The sequence below is a fragment of the Condylostylus longicornis genome, unplaced genomic scaffold (assembly GCF_029603195.1).
Source record: "Condylostylus longicornis isolate FDR11 unplaced genomic scaffold, ASM2960319v2 ptg000098l, whole genome shotgun sequence".
Lineage (NCBI taxonomy): Eukaryota > Metazoa > Arthropoda > Insecta > Diptera > Dolichopodidae > Condylostylus > Condylostylus longicornis.
The window spans coordinates 184,881-211,198 of record NW_026578066.1 but is presented as its reverse complement, the minus strand read 5'-3'; the positions used below and the strand labels follow the sequence as shown (position 1 = coordinate 211,198).

At 26.0% G+C, this 26,318-nt stretch overlaps 1 protein-coding gene across 2 annotated transcripts in view; it reads right to left on the bottom strand.

The window, feature by feature from the left end:
• Nucleotides 1–26,318, bottom strand: part of LOC129613937 (potassium voltage-gated channel subfamily KQT member 1-like) — an 80,601-nt gene that overhangs the window by 17,792 nt on the left and 36,491 nt on the right. For both annotated transcript variants that reach the window (XM_055528282.1, XM_055528283.1), the window contains exons 3-6: nucleotides 18,521–18,738; nucleotides 6,586–6,761; nucleotides 6,252–6,503; nucleotides 5,957–6,181 (exon numbers count right to left, since the gene is read on the bottom strand). In XM_055528282.1, coding sequence (XP_055384257.1) covers nucleotides 5,957–6,181; nucleotides 6,252–6,503; nucleotides 6,586–6,761; nucleotides 18,521–18,738 — 871 coding nt within the window. The remainder of the gene's footprint in view (nucleotides 1–5,956; nucleotides 6,182–6,251; nucleotides 6,504–6,585; nucleotides 6,762–18,520; nucleotides 18,739–26,318) is intronic.

Genomic DNA, 26,318 nt, shown 5'->3' with positions numbered 1-26,318 from the left:
AATATGATCATTAAAAAATTATTTTAAAAATTTGTTGCTTCTTCAATTTTATTTTCATTCTTGCTCGGTAAACAATAAAAAAAATATTTTTTTTTTATATTTTTAAAAAATATTTTAAAAACTAATTTTTGTTTTTTTTGTCCATAGCTTTTTATCTTTTCGTTTTATTAAAATAAATAATTTTCGGTTGAGAGTTTTTCAAAAAAAAAAGGACTTGAGTAATTTTTTTATTTTTATTAACATTTTTTTTTGTTATTTATTTTGTTATTATTTAATTTAATGTTTTTAGAAGTTTTTTTCTTTATTTATTTAATCTGTATAATGTTTTTGTATGTACACATAAAATTTTTTCCATTAGTGCAAATATTGTAAAATTTATCCAACATTTTTTGATTTCCATTTTGATCTTGGAATTGCATTCCTCATTTAATATTACATAAGAGTTACATAAGAGTTTATTACATAATGTAAGGTATCTGTTGCGCATCATTGATATTTGAGATTAAATTTTGATATTAGGAGCAAAATATTTTAAGATAATTATGTATAACATGAATTAAGTTTTGAATCGGATAGATTTACCAGGTAATTCTCTAAATATTCAAATTTGAAATATTTGATTGAAGTTTCAGTTTTGTTCTCAGTTTTGTTGTACACCTTCTTACAAACTACATTAATAATATTGCTAGTATGATTATTATATTAGTCGTTTTAAATTTATACAATTAAAAATTATAATAAATTTTCACATATAGCTACTGCGTGATAAATTTAATTCTAATCAGGATTAATTTCCAATTTATTAGAATTTATTAGAATGTTAGATTAATAAAAACTCATTCATTTTATATAAGGATCGGATGAATTTATCAGCATTTTTGCACTTCATCTTAAAATTTTAAAATGCATGTATATACTTTATTAATAATGTTAGATTCTTTCTAGCGAAGTTAGAAAGAAAGAAAAAATTATTCATAATTTATTTAATACGCGAGCGATTTAAAACTATAATGGTAGAAATGAGAAAAAATTTCAAAAACTTTAAAAATTCTTTAAAAGTATTAAAATTCTTCAAGAATCGTATATATAGAGAAGAAAGAGAACTCAACATCATAATGTAAAAGATAATTGAAATTTTTAAAAAAGTTTTGAACTTTTTTATCATATAAAAATATTATACAATAATTTTAAAAGTTTTAATTTTATAAATATAAAATTCATTATTTATTCACATTTGTATATTACACGCGCTCATGATGCAACTGGACAAGTATAACAAGTTCATCGTCAGAAGTTAACGATATGTACGTAATAAAGGACAATTGTACACAACAATATTAACTGTGGTAAAAATCTACACAATTACGAAATAACTATGAATTTTGAGGATAAATCTACTTATTCTATCTTAAAATACCATTTTGTTTTTGTTACATAAATTTGATAGAGGGTGATTTTGAAGTTTCGAACCAGTTTTGTTTGCCATTTGATTGCGGAAACCCAGGGGTCTTGAATAACGTCTCTAAAATATTAATAAACAATTAATTTAATAGTTGGATCTTATAAATCGACTGCTAAGGTCATATAATTTTGATGCTTTTGAAGTCCCAATAACTTATTGAAAACAAATAAAAACTTTGATTTCAAGAGTGACTGTAGAAATTTCATTTTGCATTTATTATGATTTTTCATTTCTGAAGTTTTAGTGAAATTACATAGTGATATTTAATTATTCTCAATATTTTCCTTGAATAAATCATGAATAAATCTCGAATCTGTTATGATTTTTTGTTTTTGATTTTATGGTAACATAAGGTCCTTCTGCTAATTCCTTCTTAATTTTTATTAACTTTTTATTAATTTTAAGATATTTTTTTGTTTCACTTAAACTTCAAATTATTTTTCTTACAATGTTCTCGTGAATCAATTCAAATGGGAAAATTTTTTCAATTTCTCTTTTTACATTGTAACAAAATAATTCTGTAGTTTTATAACATCTCATTTAATTTTTCTTTTATATTTTTGTTCGCTTAATAAATAACTAATGGCTAGTATATTAATTTCGAAATGAAAGTATAAAAAAAATATTACAAAAAAAAAAATTTTTTTTTATGAAAACTTTACTTCAATTAAATAACTTTTTTTTTATTTTTTTTTTTGCTATGAAAAAGTTTTTTGATATTAAAAATTATTTAAAATATTCAACTCTTTCAATATTGCATTTATATTCACGCAAAATATTTTATTATACTACCATTTCACTCGTTAAAACATTGACTCGTTAAAGTTTGTAAATTTTTTTTTTGTTGTTAATTTCTTTGTTTAACATTTTGGAAGAGAACGGTACACTTAATTACAATAATTAAAACTTTTATTAGAAAGTCTGTTAAAGATTTATAACACTATAATATTATGTATAACATTGCATATAACAGTGTATAGGTAATAGTGTACACCTGACTTGCATGTTTAAGTGAAAAAAATTCAATAAGAAAATCAAAACAATATGAATTTAATTTTATTTTCTTGCAAAATTTTTTTCAATAAATCTTTTGATTTATTGAGAAAGTATGGGTGCTCTTTTGTTTTTACAGTTTGATTTGGAATTTTCTTTTGTATAAAAAAAATTGTAACTCTTTGACAGTAAAAGAACAGTTTTATATTCAAGTTATAAAAAAGTTGGAGGTTATGTAGTAGTTAAAAGTTGAATCAAGATGTAACAGACATACAAAAATGGCTTAAAAATAGTTTAAAATAGGATAAACTCCTGGTTAAAATAAAATAATATCGCTTAATTTTGTGCAATTTTTTAAAATATTATTATTTTGCAATATAATAGTATTTGTCAATAACTTTAAAAGAGAGCAAAACATATTAATAGGTTTTCTCATTTATTTAATTTTGATTTTATTGCCAGTTTATAAATCTGCCTATATATAGCCTAAATTTGAACGGCATGAAAGCAGAATACAAAAGAACATAGTGTAATAATTGACTAACTTCATATTTTTCCTTTAGAAAACTAATTAAGACCTTTAAAAAAGGCTGATCCGGTAAAAATCCAAACTTTAATTAGATTTTAAAAAGCTATTAATTTCTGTATGATGGCGCGCATATAAATTTTTTCATAATTTTAAAATTTTTTAAATTTATTTTAAAAGAATTAATTAATTTTAATTATTGAATCCAAAATACTATTTTATATTTAATTCTATATTTTAAAATATTTTCAATTTATTTTTTAGAAGTTGTTAGGCCACGTCACGTGGGACAATTATGAACATATTAAATTACTTCATTTTTATCTTTTAAATTTTTAAAATACTCTTCTATACAATAATTTTTATATTCTTAAAAGTTTTATTTGACATTTCTTATTTTTTAACTTAAACTCTTGTATCAAACTATTGTAAACACATCAATTTTAATTATGTCTCAAACTTTGGTAAACATGTCTTAATTAAGTCGATATAATCGACATTATTGAATCGATTAATTTTGTAAACAAATTTGATAAATAAAATATTTTTTTATGTAGTTGAGTTCAGTTCGATTAAGTAAATCAGGCGCAGTGGATGTTAGCTGAACAATGTGGATTAAATAAAAGAAATATTTTGTAAGAAAAAAGACGCCGGTGTTTTTTTTTTGCAGTCATCCGATCGCAGGTTCATCTACATATTTTTTGCACTTTGAAAAGGAACTCGGACAAAAAGCTTGTCCGAACAGATCTCTTGCATTTTGATAAAGGAACGCGGCCAAAAAGCTTGTCTTAACGGAGATGATTTTGTGATTTTTAAAATTATAGGAATGGAAAGAGATTTTAAGAATTTTTATTTTCCATAACAATGAATAAAATCTTCTTTTGGCAAAAATACAGTAAATACAGTAAAAAAATTAAAAAAATTATTAAGACGCAATTTTTTAAGAAAAATTATTAATCAATTTTGTGAATTTGTAAAAAAACTGTTTCTTAGGAAAAATAATTCCAATTCCATTTACGGATTCATTAAAATATTGTGATGAGTAATTGAATTCATTGCCTCACAGAGTTGAGTTCGTTGTCCTTAAATTAATGTTAAATTAATTTTTATTAGGAAATTTGTAAAAAATTTTTATTACACCTTGAATTGGAATTTCCTATGTAAACTAAAATTTACATAATTTTCTGCTAAAAAATAGTAAATAAAATATAGTTGTGATTTGTAGCAGTAAAACTAAAATAATTAATAATTTTGTCACAAAGCAAAAGGTAACAAATTAAAATTTATTATTTACTATAGTCATTTTTATATCTTTAATATTTTAGACAATATGATGTGTGATGACGTTAATTGAATAAAGTACCATTGGATAATCGCTTTCTTTGTAAAAATGGGAAAGATTCGAAAAAAGTACGTATACACATTTCCTTTTTTTGAAAAGTTAAGATTTTAACTGGCAAATTCGTTAAGAACAAAGTTACAAAATTATTGTTAATTTAATAGTTTTAAAAAGAATAATCTGAAATAAAATAATTAAACTATGTCTAAACGGTAGTGACGTCATATTAATGCTTTTTGTACTCATATAGGAACATAGATAATACTGATTGAAAATTTTTTGGCTGAAACCTGTTAGTAATTCAACGCCAAAATGAAAATAATCAATGTCATTCTTTTCTTATTATGTGTAATCAAATTATTATTGTATAATTATTGCATATTTATAGGAGAATGTAATAATTTTATGTAGTTACCACAATATTTCAAATTGAAATTATGTATTGCTAAAATTTTTTTCCAAACTCATAAGATACATTGAACTTTTTTGTTAAAGTACCAAAATATTTTTAGATAAGGACTTTAATAATTTCATGTTTTTGTTTTGTATCTAAGCACTTAAAATTTTATGACAGTCATTATCATTTAAGAATCCATTAACACTTATAATTTTTATTTTTATTTTGTATTGTGATTTTTCATCTTTCATTTTCAATTTTATTTTTTTCATTTTGTTAAAATTTTTAGGTAATTATTTTTCATAAATTTTCTTTTTCCATACAATATATAAACGAAAACGATAAATGGAAGGAAAAAGAGAAATCAAAATATTTTGTGATTTTCTTATTTTTTTCAGCTTTTTTTTAGATTTAAGGATACGATCTAAGAAATTAATAGCTACGCATTGTATTAAACACTTTCGTACAATATTAAAAAGGCATTTTATTTTATTTTATTGTATTTTTATTTGATTGCTTTCACGATAAGTTAAAGTGTGTATATTATAACAATAAAATTTTTAATGTTTAAGGCCATTAACAGATGGCATCGATACAGAAAAGTAAATTTTAAATTCTTTATTTTGATAAATTGTAGGCTATTAAAAGTGTTAAATTGAATATGTTACCAATTTCATTATAAAAAATTGTTATCGAAATTAAATGTTGTAGTCCTTTAGATAAAAGGTTAAAGTGAAGATTTTTTATTATTAATTGTAACAAGGAGTCACTCTAATTTTTGGACGCTTATGAAATATTTGATATTTACTGGCATGTCTACGTATAGAATAAAGGAATGCTTTCAAAATATTAGAATGTTGCATGTCAAAAATTAATTTAATATAAAGTAGTTATATTGTATAAGGGCAGATTAAATCGAATATGGAGTTTTGATTGAGTTTATTAATGTGTGTAAGATTATTAATGGGCGAATTGTATTTGTTAAATGTTTTTGTATAAGAGTTTGTATGTTAAATACGATGATCCAATTTACAAATTTGAAATGTAAAATTTTAGTACGAACAACATTGAATTAAAATTATAATTAAAATACAACTATAATAATATAAAGTAATTAAAATTCTAAAAGAATTTCTACAACACCAAAAGCATTTCGAAAACTTATACTATACTAAATAGGTACTACAGACAGTTTATGATTAAAAACAACAAAAACATTTCAAAAAATTTCAAACTTACCTTTCCTAATTGTGTTGGCAATACTGTATTTGAATTATTTTGTGCTGAATCACTATCATGTTTGACATGTATTAACCATGTTGCTTCACTATGAAAACTTTTATCAGCTGCATAACAACGCCATAAACATTGTATTAACATAGCAGCTGCTGGAATTTGTCTATTAAAATGTTTTTGACGTTGTTTTTGTTGTACTTTTAAAGCGAAACCACTACCCAAAATACCCTAAAAAAAACATTAAAATAAAGTTGCAATAATTTTGGTTTTTTAATTGATTAAAGGATTTTTAACTTACAGCTGGCAATGCAAAAAATGATATCGCAAATACACTAAAACATGATGCTACAATTTTTCCCATCCATGTTTGTGGCACTGTATCACCATAACCTATTGTCGTTACCGTAATAACACCCCACCATAATGCATCAGCATATGAACGAAAATCACTACGTTTACCATCTGGTTCAGCATCTTTTTCCGCTAAATATACAAAATATGAGCTAAATATTAATCCCAAAAATCCAATATACAATGTTGTAATTAATTCCTGCAAAATAGTTGTGTATACAATTAAAAAAAAATTAAATTGACTTCAAATAATAAATTTATTTATATTCGAAATATTTTACCTGTCTATGAATAAAAACTACTGAGCCTAATAAACGCCATGTACCACCTTGACGATCAACATGTAACATACGAAGAATTTGCAAAAATCGTATACCACGAATAGCACTTGTTGCAAACACTTGTCCATTAGAACCAACTGATAAAACTACCATGGAAGCAACCACAACAATTAAGTCTGGAAAATAAAAACGAAAAATAATAGTATTATTAAAAATACATTTTAAATTGTCAAAGCAATTAAATTATATCGACATTAATTAAATTGTCTAAGTAAAGCAGTAGATTAGCAGTTACGTCTTTGTTCCTTCGATTTATTCTTTGTAATATTATTTCAGTGTTATTAAACCCTGATTAAAGTACTGCAATCAAAAAGGTTTGAAATTTCCAGTTTCATCAAAAAACTATATCCAAATCATAGGCTAAGCATAGGTCTTTTATTTTTCCTTCTATAAGACGCAAAGTTATGTCGTCTTTAGAGGGAAATGTGCTGTTTTATAAACCATGGGTTTGATAATTCTTTTTTTAAATAAAATCCTGTTAGATGTAATAAAAATATTTTTATTAAATATGAAGAAATTATTCGTTTAATTCTTTTACAGAAATTGAAAAGGATAACCGAAAATGAAATTCAACAATCGAAATAACGACCTATTAAGAGGCCTTTGATTTAACTGTATAACGTCAATAAAAATATTGTTTTAAATAAACAATCATTGTACTGAAATATACATACATATAAACATACATATATATTTTTATGTACACTTATTTATCATCATCAATATTAAAGAAGCTTTTATCCCAAGGTTTTATCCTTACTGTCCTGATTGCTGATATAAAATATTATTTTTCTACCTGAATGTACATATGCGAATTAATACAGGGTCGGATTCGATTACTATTAATACCGTTATTGTTGTAATTCTAGCATCTAATTATGAAATTATAAATTAATTTAACGTAGCTGTGAAAGTTACTTCGTCTTTCGAGAACACATTTGAGAGTGGCAGCGGATTGGTATTACGAATTAAAAAGATTAGCTTACTGGGGCGATGACTTCTCCTGACGGTCGTAATAGTTCAAATTTCTCCAAATGTTTCGAAAGCTTTTTAATTTTTTTTAGGAATCAATATGACTTTTTCATACAATATGATTATTTTATACAAGAGAATTACGAAATTCAGCTAAGTGTCATCAACATGACTTTTGTATAAAAGAGTCATTTTAAAAAATCTTGTTCGGACTGACACTAATATGATCGCGTTAAGTTACATTTGGTATACAATACTGAAAATAGTAAGAATATGATTATATAAGTATATATCACCCTTGTGTTAGTTTGTAATATCCCTTGAACCCGCTTCTGTTCGATGAATCAATAGAAGAGAGAAAGATACAAACAGAAAAACAAACAGCAAAACTGATAGGAAAGCATTTTCCTTTCACTTTATTTTTGTTTTTTTTTTTGCTTTTTGATTATTATTGACATTAAATATTAACATAGGAGGATTTACGCAGAACTAATGATAATGGTAATATTGGGAGTGCTACCATAACATTATGTTGAAAGATTTTTTAAATACATTTTTGTTATATTGGTATACTAGATATTTGCGGATGGTATATAATAACAAATCATTTATATTAATGATTTTGGATAATGTTTATGACCTAATTTGATTTGATCACTTGATACTTATATATACGCTTTGTTGTTACATTATAAATTATATCATTCGTATTCTTATAGAGTAAGCAATTTTGTATCAATATTTATTTACTATCCAAAAAATAAAATAACCATGTAAAATATGTTAAACCAATTTATATAAAACTTATCTCAAATTCATGTTTATTTATTTAATTGTTGTAAAGAAAATTAATGTTGAAATTCCGAGAACATTTATTATTCTTAAGCCTGTATACAAGGTACAGATATAATTTTAAATAGAAATTTATGGGTAGTGACTATTGTTCTGCTAAAGTATAGAAGGTGGTTTGTTTGTGGAATTTCATTATGTAGGTAGTTACGAAAATCAGCATATAATTTGTTTCCCAATTCTGTTTTTAAGAATTATTAGAAATAAATATAATTTTTCGCCGACATTTTGTTCTTGGTTAAAACTTGTTATAGCATATATATTTTTGGAGGCAGATCGACCGTCCAGATGCGTTAATCAACTGAGTCAATTTTTTTGAGTTGATCAGGATCAAAATCTCATATAGGGATGAAAATAATTTTATTGTTAATGTTGACGTATACATACTTGAGAAAATTAACCACCACAGCAGAAATTTAGGGCTTGCAATCAATGCTTCAAAAAAAAATTCATAATAGTCAATCAAAATCAACAACCTTTCGACCGAACTAAATTTAAATATCTTGGAAGCTGGTTAAATAGTGATTAAGATAGCAGTAGAGAAGTCAAATGCCGAATTGAAATGGCCAGAGAAGCTTTTTTAAAATACCAGAAACTATTTTGTTACAGAGATTTAAGTATTAGAATCCGCACAAGATTTATGAAGTGCTATGTATGGTTAGTCCTTCTGCATGGGATGGAGTCTTGGACAATAAAAATCAAAAACATAAATAAACTCGAAGCATTTGGAATGTAGGTCTACCGAAGAATACTGAAAATCTCATCAACAGAAAATATTTCAAACGAAGAATTTCTAATAAGAATTGGCGAAAACTGAGAATTACTTCAAAGAATTAAACGACAAAATGCGTCCTATTTTGATCATATTTTGAGAGGAGAGAAATACGAATTGATTCAGCTTATAGTCCAATGAAAAATTGAATTAAATACCCCTTGTCTTTGAAGAAACCAGATGTCATGACTAAGAAGTATTAGGCAATGAACAGGTATTTCAAATATAGGGGAACTGACGCATACGGCCAACGATCGCATCAAACATCAGCAACTAGTAAATAGTATCATATGATCGCTTATGTCCAAAAGTGGATATGCAGCAGAAGAAGATAACGTAAAAATAAGTGAGAAAAAAATCATACTAATAAAACGTCACAAAAAATATAATCTTTTATCCTTTTACTTTAAGTATACACAGTAAAATTTAATTTTATAATAATTTGGATAAGTAATAATTTAAAAAACTTAACCCCCGTTGAATTGATTTCATTAGGTATAAATACTCTTAAGTCATAAAATAAATAAAAAATTTTAATTTAATTACAATATGATTTAACATAATCCAAGGTTGAATTCAACGTAATATTTGAGTGCAAAAAAAAAGTAAAAGTTAAAAAGTGTCAGAGTATTAAAAATTTTTATGTTGATACCCAAAAATTAAGAGAAGACATGTGAAAAGGATTCTTTATTATTATTATTACAACAATATAGTCCTTGTTAATAAAATTTAAAGGATTATAATAAAAAAAAAAACAAGTCATTTTTTTGGGAATAATAATGTACGAGAGTACTGAAAATGGAATTTTAATTCCATTTATAGCCCTTTTATTAATATGTTAAAATTTTTAAGTGTGTGATTTTTGGTTTTAACAATTATTTCGACTACATCTTACCCATTAAAAATTAAATGAAATTTTTTTATTTTAATATTTTCAAATATTAGTTTTAACTTAATTATAATTACTTACATATATTTAAGATTTGGGGTTACTTAATAGAAAATGTAGTCGAATTGCTAAAATTTTTAATGCCAATTACTTTCTTTAACCGGATAGTAATAACAATTCAAAATAATATTCAAAGAAATTTATTTTTTAGTTTAAAAATGTTTAAAAAATAAAATGAAAATAATGAAAGCGAGGCACTATATAAGCTATTGTAAAAATTCGCTTTAATTTTAACAACATTCCAAAAGGGTTACAAATTTCAAAATTATCTACATATTTAATATGCAAAATCACTAATATTAAAACACACAAAAAAGTATTGATCAAAAATTCATCTTAAATCAATGTTTTAAAATATAAGTGACTTTTTGCGGATTTTGTATGAATTACCGCCCTCTAGCGTGTACGGTAAATTAAGAGTAAATAATAAAGCAAAACTTATTACGGTGTTTATAAATACACCCTCGCACTAATTAAGAATTCTACAAATTCTCATTTAAGAAAAAAATTCAAAAGAAAGTTATAAGGGAGAAAATTATCAAGCACACGTTCATTCACACATACTACAAACGCACTTAATGAAAAATTTAAAATCAATAAAACTTATTGCGATTTCACGTTCTAAAGATGAAGAAATTTTTTTCACATATTGTGTGTTTTTCTGCTAGAACTCAAAAATGAAATTTAGGTAGTACGCAATATTTTATGAGATTAATTTTTATTTTGAGTATTTTTTGGCAATAAGTCAAAAAGATGAAGAATATAAAAATATTAAAAAGGGTTTGTTTTTACCATCATTTTACTAGATTCATTGTTCGGTGATTCACACGGGGTAATTTTAAAAATCAATTTTGACAATTGAAGAGGTAAGTGGATAAAGGAGTTAACTTATATTTTGACGAAAATCGAGTTGCTCGGATAGAACATCATTAAATTTGATGTATTTTCAACTGTGATTACTCTTATAGCTAGAAACTTAATAGAAGACGAGATTGGCAGTGCACATAGGACTTATAAGTAACAAAAAAATAAATATATTTACAATTTGTTAATGAAAAAAAGTGTCAGAATGCAAATGCAAGTTAAGCCCTTTGTCCACTTATCGCTTCAATTAGTAAGATTTTGAAAAATTGTTCTGACCAGAGCAACATATTAAATAATATAAAATAAAAAATGAGAATAAAATAAAAAATGAGGGTAGACGCTCTCCATGTGCCAAAACGAGAGAGCGCACGTTCTGATAGCAAACGTTCTATCGCTCGCTTACAAAAAAAAAAGAAATTTTGCTAAAATCATATTTGACAGATCCTACGATTTCCCTTATATTTTTACAAAGAATATCTTTCATTTCACAAATTTGAAAAATATTAAAAGTCTCAGTCAAATATAAAGTATATATAAGTTTTTATATTAAAATACTTAAGCGTCATTAATTAATATTCAATATAGATTCTTATTAACTTCAAAAAAGAAACAAAATGTGGGCAGATTGAAAAATAATCCTCTTTTATATAAAATTTTTATTTTGTGTTTATTTTTATTTTAATATACCATTTTTCCACATCAATTCATAATAAAGGCGCATATAGTGTATATAAATGTGTTTAGTGTATGTTAAAATCACACCATCATCATTTTTAAGAGTCATAAAAAATTTTGTTTTCTGATATTTCAATAATTAAAAGGAATATCGCAAAACAGTGTTGTATAAAATATCAAATTAATCCTTGTATAATATTATTATTGTGAATTATACGAAAGAACATAAGAAATATGCGTATGTGCGTGTAATCAATAAAGGATTTTATTGCGTGAGGGAACACATTTCTTCTTTTTTGGTTTCTTTTTTGTTTTACGAATGAACTTTAGCTCTTTTTGAAAATTTCAAATAATTTATTTCATGCATTTTTATTTTTCAAAATTTATTGCTCTTTTACATTCAATATTATTGCGGTACCATCATTTTTAATTGCATAGTTTTTGGCTTAGTTTTTTTTTTTCTCCTAATGGAAATTTTATTTTACTGAAACTTTTACACCATTAAATCGACAATAAATTATTTGTTTCTTTTATTTTCTTTAGAAAATTAATGTTAGCAGTGGGTTTGAGGTGTGTGTGTGTGTGTGTGTAGAAGTTAATTATTTATTAACCTGTTAATTCGCTTTTTCCATTTCACAGGAATAAAAGTTTTCAAGTTTAATATGATGATTAATTAATTTGGAAAGTATTGACTTTATTTAAGTGAATTTTACTGAGAAATTTTTTCATGAAAAGATTTTTAAATGAGAAAAGTTTAATTAGAAAATTTTTTGACTGATCACTTGCACTTAAAATGTCTTTTTACAGTGAACGCACAAATTTTTTCAGTGAATCCGTTGCAATAAAAACATAATTCTCCAGCACCTTCTTTCTCCCGGAAATCAAGTCTATACACCAACAGAGCACTGAGAACTTTCTTCTCCATTTCTCTCCGGAATTTAAAATTGCCATCAATTTGTTTCCGTAAGCTCACAGTAATTTCACAAAATCCTAGTGAGCTATCTCACCTGCGGTTCCTATTAATGCCCATGGTTTTATTGAAGCGTTTCTATTCGAAGAAAAGTTTTTTGAAGCTGCGTAAGGATTTTTAATCGCCGCAATCGCCCCTCAACCGCGCTCTCATTGCAGTTCTACACGAACCGTTTGCGACACAATTCCGCAATTAGCCTCATGCGTCATTGATTGAGTTTACACTCAGCTTTTCTGCTGTCAGAAATTTTAACTATTTATCGTGCCCGGTATTCTCCCTCGAGAATGATTATATGTTAATAGCACGTAACTCAGTTTGAAACACGTTCGGGTACGTTCCCATAGGCTTAAAGTATTTTGTTCTTTTCGTGAAGAGCCGCGGTGATTTTTTCTCGGAATAATTCTTGGCCTCACAGTAATGCTTTAATAAGTTGAATAACGAGAATAAGAATATAAAAATTAATCTTTTTAAATATTATTCTTTTTTTGAGTATTTTTTCATAATATATATAGATTTTTATGCTTCATATTAAAAATTTCATCCCTACAATTTAAATAAAATAAAAAAAAACAAATATTTGATGTTAGAAGTTTATTTTAACCGAAGTGAATTTAGTTATTTTTAAAAGGGTTTGGAAAATAATTAAGGGACTCTTTAACAAAAAAAAACTCCTGGTTTCACGTGTATATGTATGTGTCCTAACAAAAAACAAAAGGATCACAAGGGAATCTTTTTCGAAGCGCATAATTGCAGTGTTATTTACGTTTTATTTTTTTGCTTTTTAAGAAAAAAAAACCCTAATGGGAATTTAATATTTTCTCGTTCCCAATTAAAAAACAAAATTGAAGCAAGTAAAAAAAAAGTAAAAATAAAGAAAAATAAATTTCCATTTGTGGGAATGTCAATACTCTTGGGGCAAAAACTTTTTTTTTTTTAAAATAAAATGAAACTTTATTTCGATTTTTTAAAATTCATTTAGTGGGTAGGTAGAAAAAAGCAATATAAAATTGTATTTTATTAAAATTGTTGTGTCTCCCAGTCCAGAGAATAGAATCAAAACTTGAAATTCTTAAAAAAATTTTTTATTTTAAATTTTTTTTTAAAACAAAAATATTTTCACTTATAATTTGCAATATTCGAAACGAATATAAAGAAAACTGTTTTTTGTTTTTTCCGCGAATAAAATTTAAACTTCCAAACCCATTAAATAAATTTTAAAAAAATTTGATATTTTTAAAGTCACAATATAAAATTGAATTTACCAATTTCTGCCAGAAATATAATCACTTTATTAAAAAAAAAATTATTCAAATTTTTACACTGCCAGTCTACAATTACAGAATTTTTTCATGGTACATAGTTTGTACATATATGTAAATATGAGTAAATATGAGTTTATATTGTAATGTGGAAATGGGATATATGAAAGTTATCACGGTGTCAAGTAACAAATTCAAGAGGCATCGAATTACATCTTTAGTACAATACTAATTTCTGTTCACATGTAAATTGCTGGCACAGCGTCTGCAATCGAACATGTTTAACCATGAAGAAAGTGCTGACGTAACGTCTACAATTTTGCACGAGGCCGGAAATGAAGTTAATTTTCATTAGTATAAATACCGTTAGATTTTAAGATATCGGAAAAGTCTTAATTTAGTGTTAATAACAGTAGCATTAAATAAACTGTTAATTAGAATCTCGATTATATTTAGAATCTGTTTTTTAAGTAATAATTGTAATTGTGTGAAATAAATTTTATTTTTTTTTTAAATCGAGTGAACGCAGTTTAATAACTTGGATGAACATCTTATAAAAAAAAGCAATTTTTTTTCAGTTTTTATTAAAGTCATCGGTCATTTCACGCCCTTAGCTGTATTGGTTGTATTTAAAAGAGAATATTTAATAATTTTAAAAATTTTAATACACGTGCGCTTGTTACACATACAAGAATGAGAATAAATCCTCATGATAATTTTTATTATTTAATTAAAAATATTAAAGTGAATATTATTTTTATTGAATTTAAATATTTTGGTTATATTTAATTATTAAAAAATAAATAAATTATGTGGAAATGTAATTAATTAGAAGAATCAATGATGAAAGTATAAAATCAACTAGTTATCATTTAAAGTAAAACCAGAAAAACCAAAAAAAAATCTTGAACTCTTCAAAAATAAAAAGAACACTTCATTTCACTATACATACACATTAATTTTTATTCTACTCAATACAAAAAAAAATTCAAGAGAAAATTTCCAACTTATTTAAAAGCATTATACCAATATAATGGTTAACTGGTAAGCAACAAGTGTATTATTTTTTTTTTTTATTTAAATTAAATGCTTTTTCAAATAGAGTGTGAGAAAAAATTCTAGCTAGACAGACAATGATGTAGATATAAACACTCAAATGAAGAGACTTATATTTTGTAGTGCTTTGGTTTTTTTGAGTGATTCTTTTTCTCTCATTTTTTGTTTTTTTTTTTGTTATTGTAATTGCTAATAGTATTAAGTATACTTGGTTGAATTGAAAGAAGAGAATAGAAATAGAAAGTATATATAAGGATCATTATCTTTTATTATTGAAATAAATAGCCATTTTTTTTCTGTTATGTTGAGAGAATTTTTTTTTCTTTTATATTGAAAACTCTTAATAATAATTATGATTCCCTTTCATATTAATTTGTACTTATGTATTAAGGGTATTGAGTTTTCAGTTATAATATAAAAATGTACTTTCAAATTTCACTGTGTCCGTAGGTTTGTTCGTCTGACACAAGATATTTCGAAATTAACCGTTAGTTTATTTCAGAGTTATAATTCCTAAAAATTCATAAAATTTCAATTTTGCGAAATTCCATATTTTTCACGCCGTACGCTTAACTAATTTCTGTAAAACCAAAAAAGCAACAAGTATCTCTGATTCGCCTCCATTGTATAATTAAAACCTGCAACTTTGTGAAGGGTATATAAACTCTAGTATGAATTTTAAAACAATCATCTGCGATATGGACATGTATTCTTGCTCAGTGAAAAATTCTGCATTGATTTAGATATGTCCGTCCATCCGTTAAATCGCATGATGATTCAAAAACGAATAATGCAATCGACATCAAACTTTCACAAGTTGTTTCTTTTTCGTCAGTCGTAGACGGCTGCTATTGCAATTGGACCGATTTAGACAACGGGTTCGGATAGTTGTTATACAACTCACAGAGGTTATATTAAATATTTCAAAAACTAATGAAGGACAAATATGAAATTTCGTATGACACAAGTATGTCCAATTATATATTCTACATATACTATAAAAATTTAAATGGAACGGCTGTACTTGTTCGGCAATACAACTCCAAAATCTAATTTTATATATTCGGAAAATAAATAAAGTTAGGTTGATAAGATTTGGCAGATGGACACATCCAATTGTAAGTCAGACACATATCCGTCAAGTTCCTATAGAGCGGTTACATGGGTTCGCTAACCCTAAATATTTTAAAAACAAACTTTTAAACTCAGATTATCGGTTCGTGCCGACTGAAACATTTTTACTTGTTTAATATTTTTTTAATTGCGAAATTAAAAAAATATTTAATATAAACTAAATTTTAATGAGGAGAATGTCCCAAATCTTCAGTTTTATTCTTATTTTGTTAATAAGCTGTTCATTGTATTTGCTTTATTTATTATTGAAAGAACGTTTCCGAAACGAAATTATGTTTACATAGTTTCAAGTGATACTCAAATGAAAGAATCAAATTTTGGTGTTATGTTCAAGAATGTGAGTAGTAACAAGGCCAAATATCACATATATGTATATAATTAGGATTATCTCATGAATTCAAAATTTGACGCAATATCAGGAAATTTTTTGAACCCCAGAATACTATATGAGTATTTTTCTCAAAATTAATTGCCAAATTTAAATAAATAAAAGTAAAAATAATTCAACGTTTTCCCGTTTATATTTTAGAAATTGTTTTAAATTTATAAAATTTTTCATTTGTATATAAAAGTTCACAAAATAATCCAATATAAATTATTTTAAAAAGTCCTTTTTAAAGTATTCATAGTGGAAAAATTCTTTACACATAAAATTGCAATTTAACACCAACCAATAATGGATCCTGGGGTATTTATTTATTTTTTTTTTGTTTTTATAAATGTTTACTTTTTTTTTAGTTCGAAGAAGAGAATTTAATTTAAGGGAAATGAACTGAAGTTTTTCAAAATCTTTAGAAATTTTATATTGTAACAAACCTGGGGTATGACCTCGATAACATTTTCAATAATTTAAAACCATAAATAAAAAAAAGGAAAAAAATGTTACTTTTTTTTTTCAATTACATTTTTCCTTGCTTGAATATTGAAAATTTTATTATATTCCAAAAAATATAACAAGAAAGAAAAAATGAAAGTAATTATTTAAATTGGTAAAAATTCTTAAAAAAAGTTGAAACTTAAAAGTGAAATTCATTAAAAAAGAATCTCTTCTAGAATTGAGTTTCGACATTTAGTATGGTATAGAAAAAAATTCAATGTGATCAGCATATAATCGACCGCAATTTATATTGTCTAGTTTAGTGAAAGTGATACAGAAGATTATGAAAATGCGTTTTAAACTCTTCTTTACAATTTTAAGGGCTCTAGTAAGCTTTTAGTTAACATACCTAGAAAAATTCGGTAAGAACTAAAAATAAGATATCAAATTTCAAGAAACTCCATCAATCCGTTTCGTAGATATGATAAAAAATGTAAAATCGGCCCCTAGTTCGGTTTCCAAGCCCTGATCCTTCCGTGTCATAGCCAAAATAAATTCACATATAAAATTTCATCAAAATCGGTTCAGCCGATCTTAAGATACACGCGCGCACACACAGACAGAAAGACCGACAGACCGACTGACTTACATCTCTCTAAAATTATTTTTTTTACGCTTCCCTACAATGGAAAAGTGCGTTTCAACCGAAAATTCGATATCTATGCTAAATTTGTTGCTATCACATAACCTCCCCTATAATATGCAATTCAGTCAGTAAAAATGGAAATTATTTAACATTTAATTAACATTTAGAAAATAGTGGATAATACGGGTATTATGGAAGAATTTAAAAAGCATCGTTTGAGTTTTTCTTATATAACAAACCAATTGAAATAATTTAAATGTTAATTAAGCTTTGAAAAATATTTTAAAAGTGCTTTGCTTTAGTCAATGGTATAACAGAATGATAAGAAATTTGGACATTTTTGGATATTCTTCTGATAATGGCACCATTTTATTGCCATTGCTAAAGAAAATTTTGAAATTAATGAACGATAATGTTTCGTTTCTAAATATTAGGATCTGAGTTGGAATTCAATAAATTTTGATATTAAGGCCAATCTTTTGTTCAATTTATTAGACGTGTGTTTCCTACTCAACCTTTCCCTTATTATATATGTAATAAATTGTAAAATATGCACGCCTAATATTGTATAATAAATTCTTTACTATTAAGGTTGATATTATTCGAATTGATGTTTCGTGACTAAGAGACCTCAAATTACGTCGTTGCAGTTCAAGGATGTGTGCGTATTTCTCTTTCTAGATATGCTTTATTTAAATAAGGTAATTTATAACATTCTCAATATATAAATCATATAAAAATCCAAAAATGTAGGTCATTTCAATTAACTGCGTAAATTCTAATTTTTTTTTGTCATTTCTTCATTTTATAATTGAGCCAAAAACTTAGATATACTATAACACAATTGTAAAGTATACGGTCTAGTTTTTAGAAATTTAATTTTAAAAAATTTACAAAATTACTTATACTTACCAATAATACAAATTGGTTTCCTTATAAAACGTAATCTACCACAAAAACCCATATATTTTGAACGACATCCGGCTGACCATAATCTAACAATATATTCAACACCAAAAAATACAACTAAACATATTTCCATCCAAAAGAGTGTTTCATTTGCAAAATCTTGATATGTATCTATTGTGGAAAGGACACTGAATATTAGGCAGACTAATACTAATAGAAATCTGAAAATAAAATAAAAAATTTGAAAAAAAAAAACATTAGGAATTTGAATATATTAGAATATTTTATATGTATATTAATAATATGTATATGTAAATGTATATAAATGAGTACAATAGGTTATTGTATTTTTAATTTATTTTTTACTATTTCACTTTATATTTATTATGTGAACAATATACCACTGTACCTGAAGTATTTTCAATTGATAATTTCAAAATGGACACAATTAGTATTTGTACATTACATTGTTTTTAAAATGCCGCTCAAAGTTTTTTTAAATTTGCTGTGATTTATCATTGTAATTATTGTAACTTACATAATTGTGGATTGTAAATTGATTTTTAAGGAACCGAGTAAGGCACAAGTGTCCCTCCGATCTACAATCTATTTACAATCTATTATTACTCATTTGTTAATAATTGCTTAATTGCAACAGGTGAGTAATAATTGGAATAAAATTTAATAAATTTTTGGCAAAAACTTTAACATATACCCAATGCTCGTGTAGTATGAGGAATTTGAACAGTTATATAATATGGGCGAGAGTCTAATAAGTTTTTGCAATCACTTAATCAAAATGGAGTTTCCACTTATAATACTCAAGTGTTTTAACGTCTATACGTTATGACTTTGAAAGGTAATTCTGAAAACAAAATGCCTTTACTATCAATTATAACTAATTTGAAATTATTTTTCTTTGGTTTATGAAAATCACCTACATATATATTTTCTTAATTTCTTCAGTTTCACTTGTAATTCTGTATAAAAAACTTCTGGCCTTTATAATTAAAATTAAAATTTACAGCAAGTTAATGTAGTTTTAATATTGTTGGAATATATTCTCTGATTGTATAGTTGATTAACTGTAAAACTATAAATAATAATATAGGGTGCCAATGTTTGACCTTTGACCAATTATTACTATAAAACTTAATAACTTCCATCCTTTCGGCAAATACTAACCCTTCGACGTAGGACGCCCTTTCTATAAATAAGAATAATTTGTTGTCGAGAACGGCCCTTTCTATAAATACAAATATTTTGTTGATTTTCCGTTCCTTCCACTGCTACGATGGGCTGGCTTTTCATTTTTCCTTAACTATTAATTTTTGCGATCGGTTCATTAAGAGTTAAAATCTAAGCAATTTTTTGGTGTTTATCCCATTATTTAGCTGAAGCCCACCAATGGTGAAGACAAAATTAAAAAAGCCGAAAACAAAAAAGTAAATGAGGAAACCAAGTCTTTTTTTTTTCTACTTTAATTCCCTTTATTTCCTTTTTCCTTCGATCTTTTGGTTTTTTATTTTTAGCAACACAAAAAAATTATAAAAACAAAAATGAAATAAAAAAAAAACACGAAGAAAAACACTCACTCACAAATTGATTATGAAGAGATTTTCATTTTATAAGTAACATGCTGGTTTGAATTTCAATAAGATTTCTGTAAGGATATTATTTCCATAGGAATCAAGAACATGTGTACATACATATATTTTTGTCTATAATAGAAAATATATCTAATATTAGATTTTACATCTCATGTTTTTAATATTAAAGAGCATAGAGTTTTTCATTTAAGGATAATTTTTTTATTTTTTTTTTAAATTAAGACGCAGACATATAGACATAATAGAAGAAAAAATATATAATAATAGAATAATATATTCTATAAGGATAATGAGAATTAAGGATGATACCCGAACGAACTTAAGGAAAGGAATAAAAGTATAAGAATAAGAAAAAAAAAAGAAAAAGTTGTTTAGAAAGAGAAGAAAAGAATGAGAAAAAAAAAATGAAACCGAAACTTAATAAAGTGTTGACTCTTCATGTTATAAATACTTAAGGTAGGTATAGGAAAAAAAAATTTTAAGGTGGAAATAGATCCTTTTCATCTCATCATAGAATTTGTAAGTACACAAAAAAAGAAGAATGAATCAATAGACAAGTGGTTTCGTATAGAATTTTTAATTTAAAAGGCAGGAAAAATTGAAAACAGGTTTAAGGTTGAAATTTTTTTCGAATTTAATTTTAAAAGTTTTGGGAGTGAAAGTCATTTCGAGTATATTGGATGCCAATTTAGATTTAAAATACTTATCCCAATAATTTTGTTTTAATTGAAGAATGCATTAAAATATAAAATTTTTAATATTGATCTTTTGATATTTGTTTGTCGCAGCCAATTTTTCGAATAAGTACGAAAAAGTTTAAATTTCATTTGCCATCCCTGGTGAATTTGTTTATTTTCGAACGCCCTCTCCGAGCGATTTCAACATCGGATAAAGATTTATGGTTGAAAATTAACACAATTTCTTTGCTAATACTTGTACTTTTTTTAATAGGGCTAGTGAACGATATCATAGATAGTCATGCCCCAGTTTTATGGCATTATAGAGTTTTAATTAGGTAGGTGACTGGGCTGCCGTAAAATAATGCCGTACTAACACCCTTTAATTCGAAATTCTTTCTATAGTCGTAGTAAATTTTAAGACCGAACTCTGTTTGTACATGACGTCGTAATAATATGCGTATTCTTATGTTATCAAACATATTTACAAAAATATATTATATTGAAACACTTTATACTTGTAGATTGTAGATTCCAAGGGATCCGAGTGGGACAGGAGCATCCCCCCAAGCCACCGCAGCCATTTTTGACTTATTGTAGCCACCCCACTCCCCCGTCTATAATATCCCCGTCCCAATCACAAAGCCGGAGATATCCCTAAGGGAGTTGGACAACAGTTCCCGAACACTTGGGGATCCATGTCCAAGACAATTGCGGCGCCGAACAGCCAGTGCCGGACAGTCGCAGAGAATGTCCACGGCGGTCTCATCGCCATTACCACAAAATCTGCAAAGGAGGGAGCCCGCCTTCCCCAGCCTATGCAGGTGGTACTTCACCGGGCAGTGCCCTGTGAAGAAATTCGCAATAGTGCGAACCCGGCTCCTGCTCATCCCCAGCAACTCCTCGGCGAATTCGCTGGAGCACGCCACACTTTATACTTATTTTTAATATTGTTTAACAAATTCCAGAATTACATATATATAAAAGAAAATGATGGATAAATGAATTAATGAGATCACATTAACTCGTTTGCGTTCTTATTAAATTTTATTAGAAATAATTAATAAAAATTCAATTGAATAAATTATGTTTTGGGTATTTACATATACATACATACATACATATAATTAGATAATATACGAAATTATATTAAAAAAATATAATTGATTAATTTAATATTATAATCTAAAGTATATCAAAATGAAATTTGGGTCAAAACAATAAATTATATTTTTCATTAATAATATTATTAACATTTTATACTCGTATTTATAAAAGTTGAGTTTTGTGGAAATTAAACAAATGATACATGTTAAGTTCTCAGGACGGCATAACTTAAAGTTAATAAGAAATAAATTTACTATAGAATTTTGTATAGACGTTAGAAAATTGTGTAATTGTACATTAAACTTTATCTTGACATTTGTACTAACTTTTGCTATTAACATCATTAAATGTCATATATTTAATTAGATTAAGATATCTTAATTTTTTTAAGTCTATTAATGACATTTGCATAAAATTGGGAGTGCGAATAAGGTAGGTAATTTATATACTAATGAATTATTCTTCCACTCCTAAAAGTAGTTAAAGTAGTTAAAGTAAAATTTTGTCTAAGAAGAGCTTATTCGCTCTGCATTCAATTAATTTTTATTTCATTTATTCGCTTTACATCCATTTTGTTTATACAAGTATTTTTAGTAGTGAGTGAATGAGTAGGTAAGTGTTTTCTTATTCGATAATTAAATTCAAGAATTCTGATATAATGATAAGAGGATAGGCGTTTGCCAAAGAAAAAAAATATAAAATATTATAGCTTTTTTGATAATAGTTTTGTTGAATTCGGAAATGACATCTGTGATACACATGCAACTTAATGTTAATTTTTTTTTGTACATTGGTGAGCACGGACTCTTGGCGAATTAATTCAAATTTATTCAGTGTTGAAACTTTAGGACTCAATGTAATATAAATATTTGTTTTATATGTTCACCTGTGAGTATTGAACCCAACGTGTTAAAATTTTTTGGAGTAATAATATTTTACTTGAAATAATAAAATATTCTGAAATTTCCAAATACCATAGAATATTATTGTGTATATACATACATAAATATATATTGTACTTATAAAATTATGTATGAAGAGAAATTGTTTTATTGAAAAACTAGATTGTACGGAAATAATTATTTTACTTATAGATCGGAAGGAATTTTATTGTTTATTGCATACAATGCCAACTTAGAGCATTACAAATATTTTTCAGGTACAGGATACATTTTTTATTAAATCAAATATATATAGGGTAGTAAATAAAATATATATAGCTATAGATTGAATAATAAATGCAATTTTGTAATATTTGTAAAATAACAAACTATAGAAAATAACAAAAGACAATATTACTAAAGAATATTTGATTACAAAATATTTTATTTTACAAGATGTTACATTATTTATTTTCCAATAATAAATATTATATAATCATATATGGTTTCTATGTGAAGTTCAAAATTTATATATTGTGTAAAAGTCTTCACAATTTCAAATCCTCTTATATTTTCGTTAATAAAATACTATGTCTACATAATATTGCTGTAAATTTTATATATAAGAATTTATGTACAAATGTGTAGGGTGTATGTATATAAGTATAGGTATAGATGTTATTCCAGTTCAATAAGTTTACTTCCGATAGAATTCAAAGGTAACCTATGTGTTATTTGTTTAAAATTAGTTTTTTCTTTATTTTATTCAACAATATTTTGAATTAGAAAGTAGAAAAAAAAATTTTATTGACTTTCATTTTATTTCAATTTTTTTTTGAAAATTCTTGTTGAAATAAATGGAATATGCATATAAGTGTAATATATAGGTGTGGGTGTCAATGAACAAGTGATGCTTCTATAAACTCTAAAATGATTGAGTACCTATAATCGATTGTAATTTTGTAATCTAGAATATTTCGTATTTATAAGTTTAAGGTTAAACATTCTATAAAACCTAAGTGTAAGATTCAAATGAACAGGGAAGACACAATTTATTAACTTTTCAACAGTCACTAATTACGGTAATGAAAAACCACTTCGTGTCGCAAAGTAATCGTGTCACATGTACTTATAACTACGATATTTTTAATAACTTACTGTTTGACTAAAACATGAGGCAGTAATAACTTTTATGTATTAAAATTAGAGCTTGATAATTATTACAACCTTCGTTTTAATCTTGGTTCGGAAGTTTTAAGAAATTTTGTATTCGAAATTCTTAAATCTTCCATAACCGAAATGAAAATTTAAAAACATTTTGCTACAATGGATCTTTCAAACTGGTTTTTTTTATAAAATAAAGATTATTTAAAGTTCTAGAGTTCAGCGAAGTAAACAAAAAAACAGCAAGAAAGGAATCAATCAAATGGTATTTTCTTTTCAGTTGCATTTTCTGTTTGAATGATAAATTGTTCAGACACATAAAGTATGTATATTGTACAATAGCACATATAAAAGGGATGCAATTTTATATAGATAATAAAAAATAAGAAAAAAGTAATTGTGTAGTAAAAAGTGGATTTTGCAAATTTGCACAAAAAATTACATGTGTTTCTGGAACTTCAAAATTTTAGGTTTTTGTTTTCTTATTTTGGGAGATTTCTTTGAGTTTTAAATGAAATTGTACAAATTTTATGCAATTTTGCATAAGTGCATAATATCCAATTTAAAAAAGATGTACATTTTATGTTCAATATTCCTTTATGGATGCGATGAATTGATTTAATTTTTTAGGAAACATCAGGTTTCAGTCCCTTTAACTTCCACTTGACAACTTTGAGTTGTTTGTCGTGGTGGTGCTAATTACTTGAGACCCAGGAGAAATGTCGGTGAATATTGTAGAAGGGGAAGCCCAAAACTCGTTATGGAAACGTTGTATAGATGGAAGGGAGACAACGACGATTTGCTTTCAGATGGGGTTAAGTTGTCAGTGAAAACAAACTTCGAGCAGGAAAGCGGAAAATGCGGAAAGCGATTACCGAATGGAGTACGGTGAGGATAGGCAAGCTTTGTTGCAATCTTCCAAGGTTCTACTTCAACTTCATAGGGTATATAAGCAAGTATCCATAAACACTTAAAAGGTAAAACAAGTTTAACTAAACTAAGCTTGAAAAGGAAAGATTTATACTTTTTCTTTAAAATATTTTTGATAATGGTGACAAAACTATAATAGCGAAGTCGTGACCGAAGGAGAAAAAATGAAGGACCTGTGACTTTGTTTGAGGCCATAGAAGCTCTGTGAATAATGAAGTTGTTAGTATCTTCTACATTACTGGAAGTGGAATTGCTATTTTTCACTTGCGTTTTACAAAGCACTGGAAATGATATTCAACTGTTTGCTGCTGATTTTTCGCAGTTGATTATGCACAGCTCAACTGCTTAAGCAGTGAAGGGAAATTGGGGTATTTTTGATCTCAAAGCATTTCCGCAGCGAACATAGGAGGATAAAAGCTACTGACTAATTAATTTTTTTTTTTTTTGCTGAAGACAATGGAAAAACTATTTGAGAGTCATATAATGAGCTGCGAGTAGAAAAGTAATATTTTGGGTAATAACCGTGCTTATAGAAAGTGTAGGACATCAGCGGTACGGGGCATTCTGCTCCTGTGTTAAAAATATAAATTAAATATTTTAATTCTTAATATTTTAATTACTTCTTTATTGCATTCAGTGGAAAAAATCATATTTGTAAAAGGTAATAACAACTCAAACACCAAAAGTTCGACTCTTACTTGCAATTAAAATGTGATGTATGAAAATATGAAATTGGTAGACAAGGACAAACAAATTTCAGTTTGAAAGGTTTGGTTTTTTTTCAGTCGAGGAAAAAAAATAAATATAAAAGAAAATTACAAAACTCATTTTAAATTTGAAAAATTTCTTAATATTTATTTTTGGGTTTTTCTTTTCTTCATTATGTAAATCAAATTTTTTTTTCTCTTTTATTCTGAAAATAAAATTTCAAAAAGGATATAATGACTCTGATTGTGTCATGTCAGTTTTTTTTTCGTTTTTTCTTCAATTTTTCTTCTCATTGTAGCACAGTGAATTAGATGATTATATATGTATGGCTGTGTGAGTGAATATGCAAGAAAACTTTCTTATTAAGAATGAAAATGTTAAAGTGTAACTTGTATCTTTTCTACAATAAGATATATTTTTTCCAAAAAAGCAGATATAATTCCCTTTAGCATTAAATAGAACACAAAATGAAAAGAAAAAATTTATACAAAAAAATTGGGAGTATAAGAAAATAGTGAATAGAAGAAAAATGTTTTGCCAAATCCTTAGTGATAATAAAGTGTCATGCTGCAGTTTTTTCTTCTCTAAAAACTAATTTTTATATTTTTAAACACTGCACTTCATATTATATTGCTTATGTGCCCGAAATATTTAAGCGCAGTTGCATTAGTTGTGGTAAGAAAAGAAAAATATAATTTCAATTGTATGTAAGGATTAAGAGCTC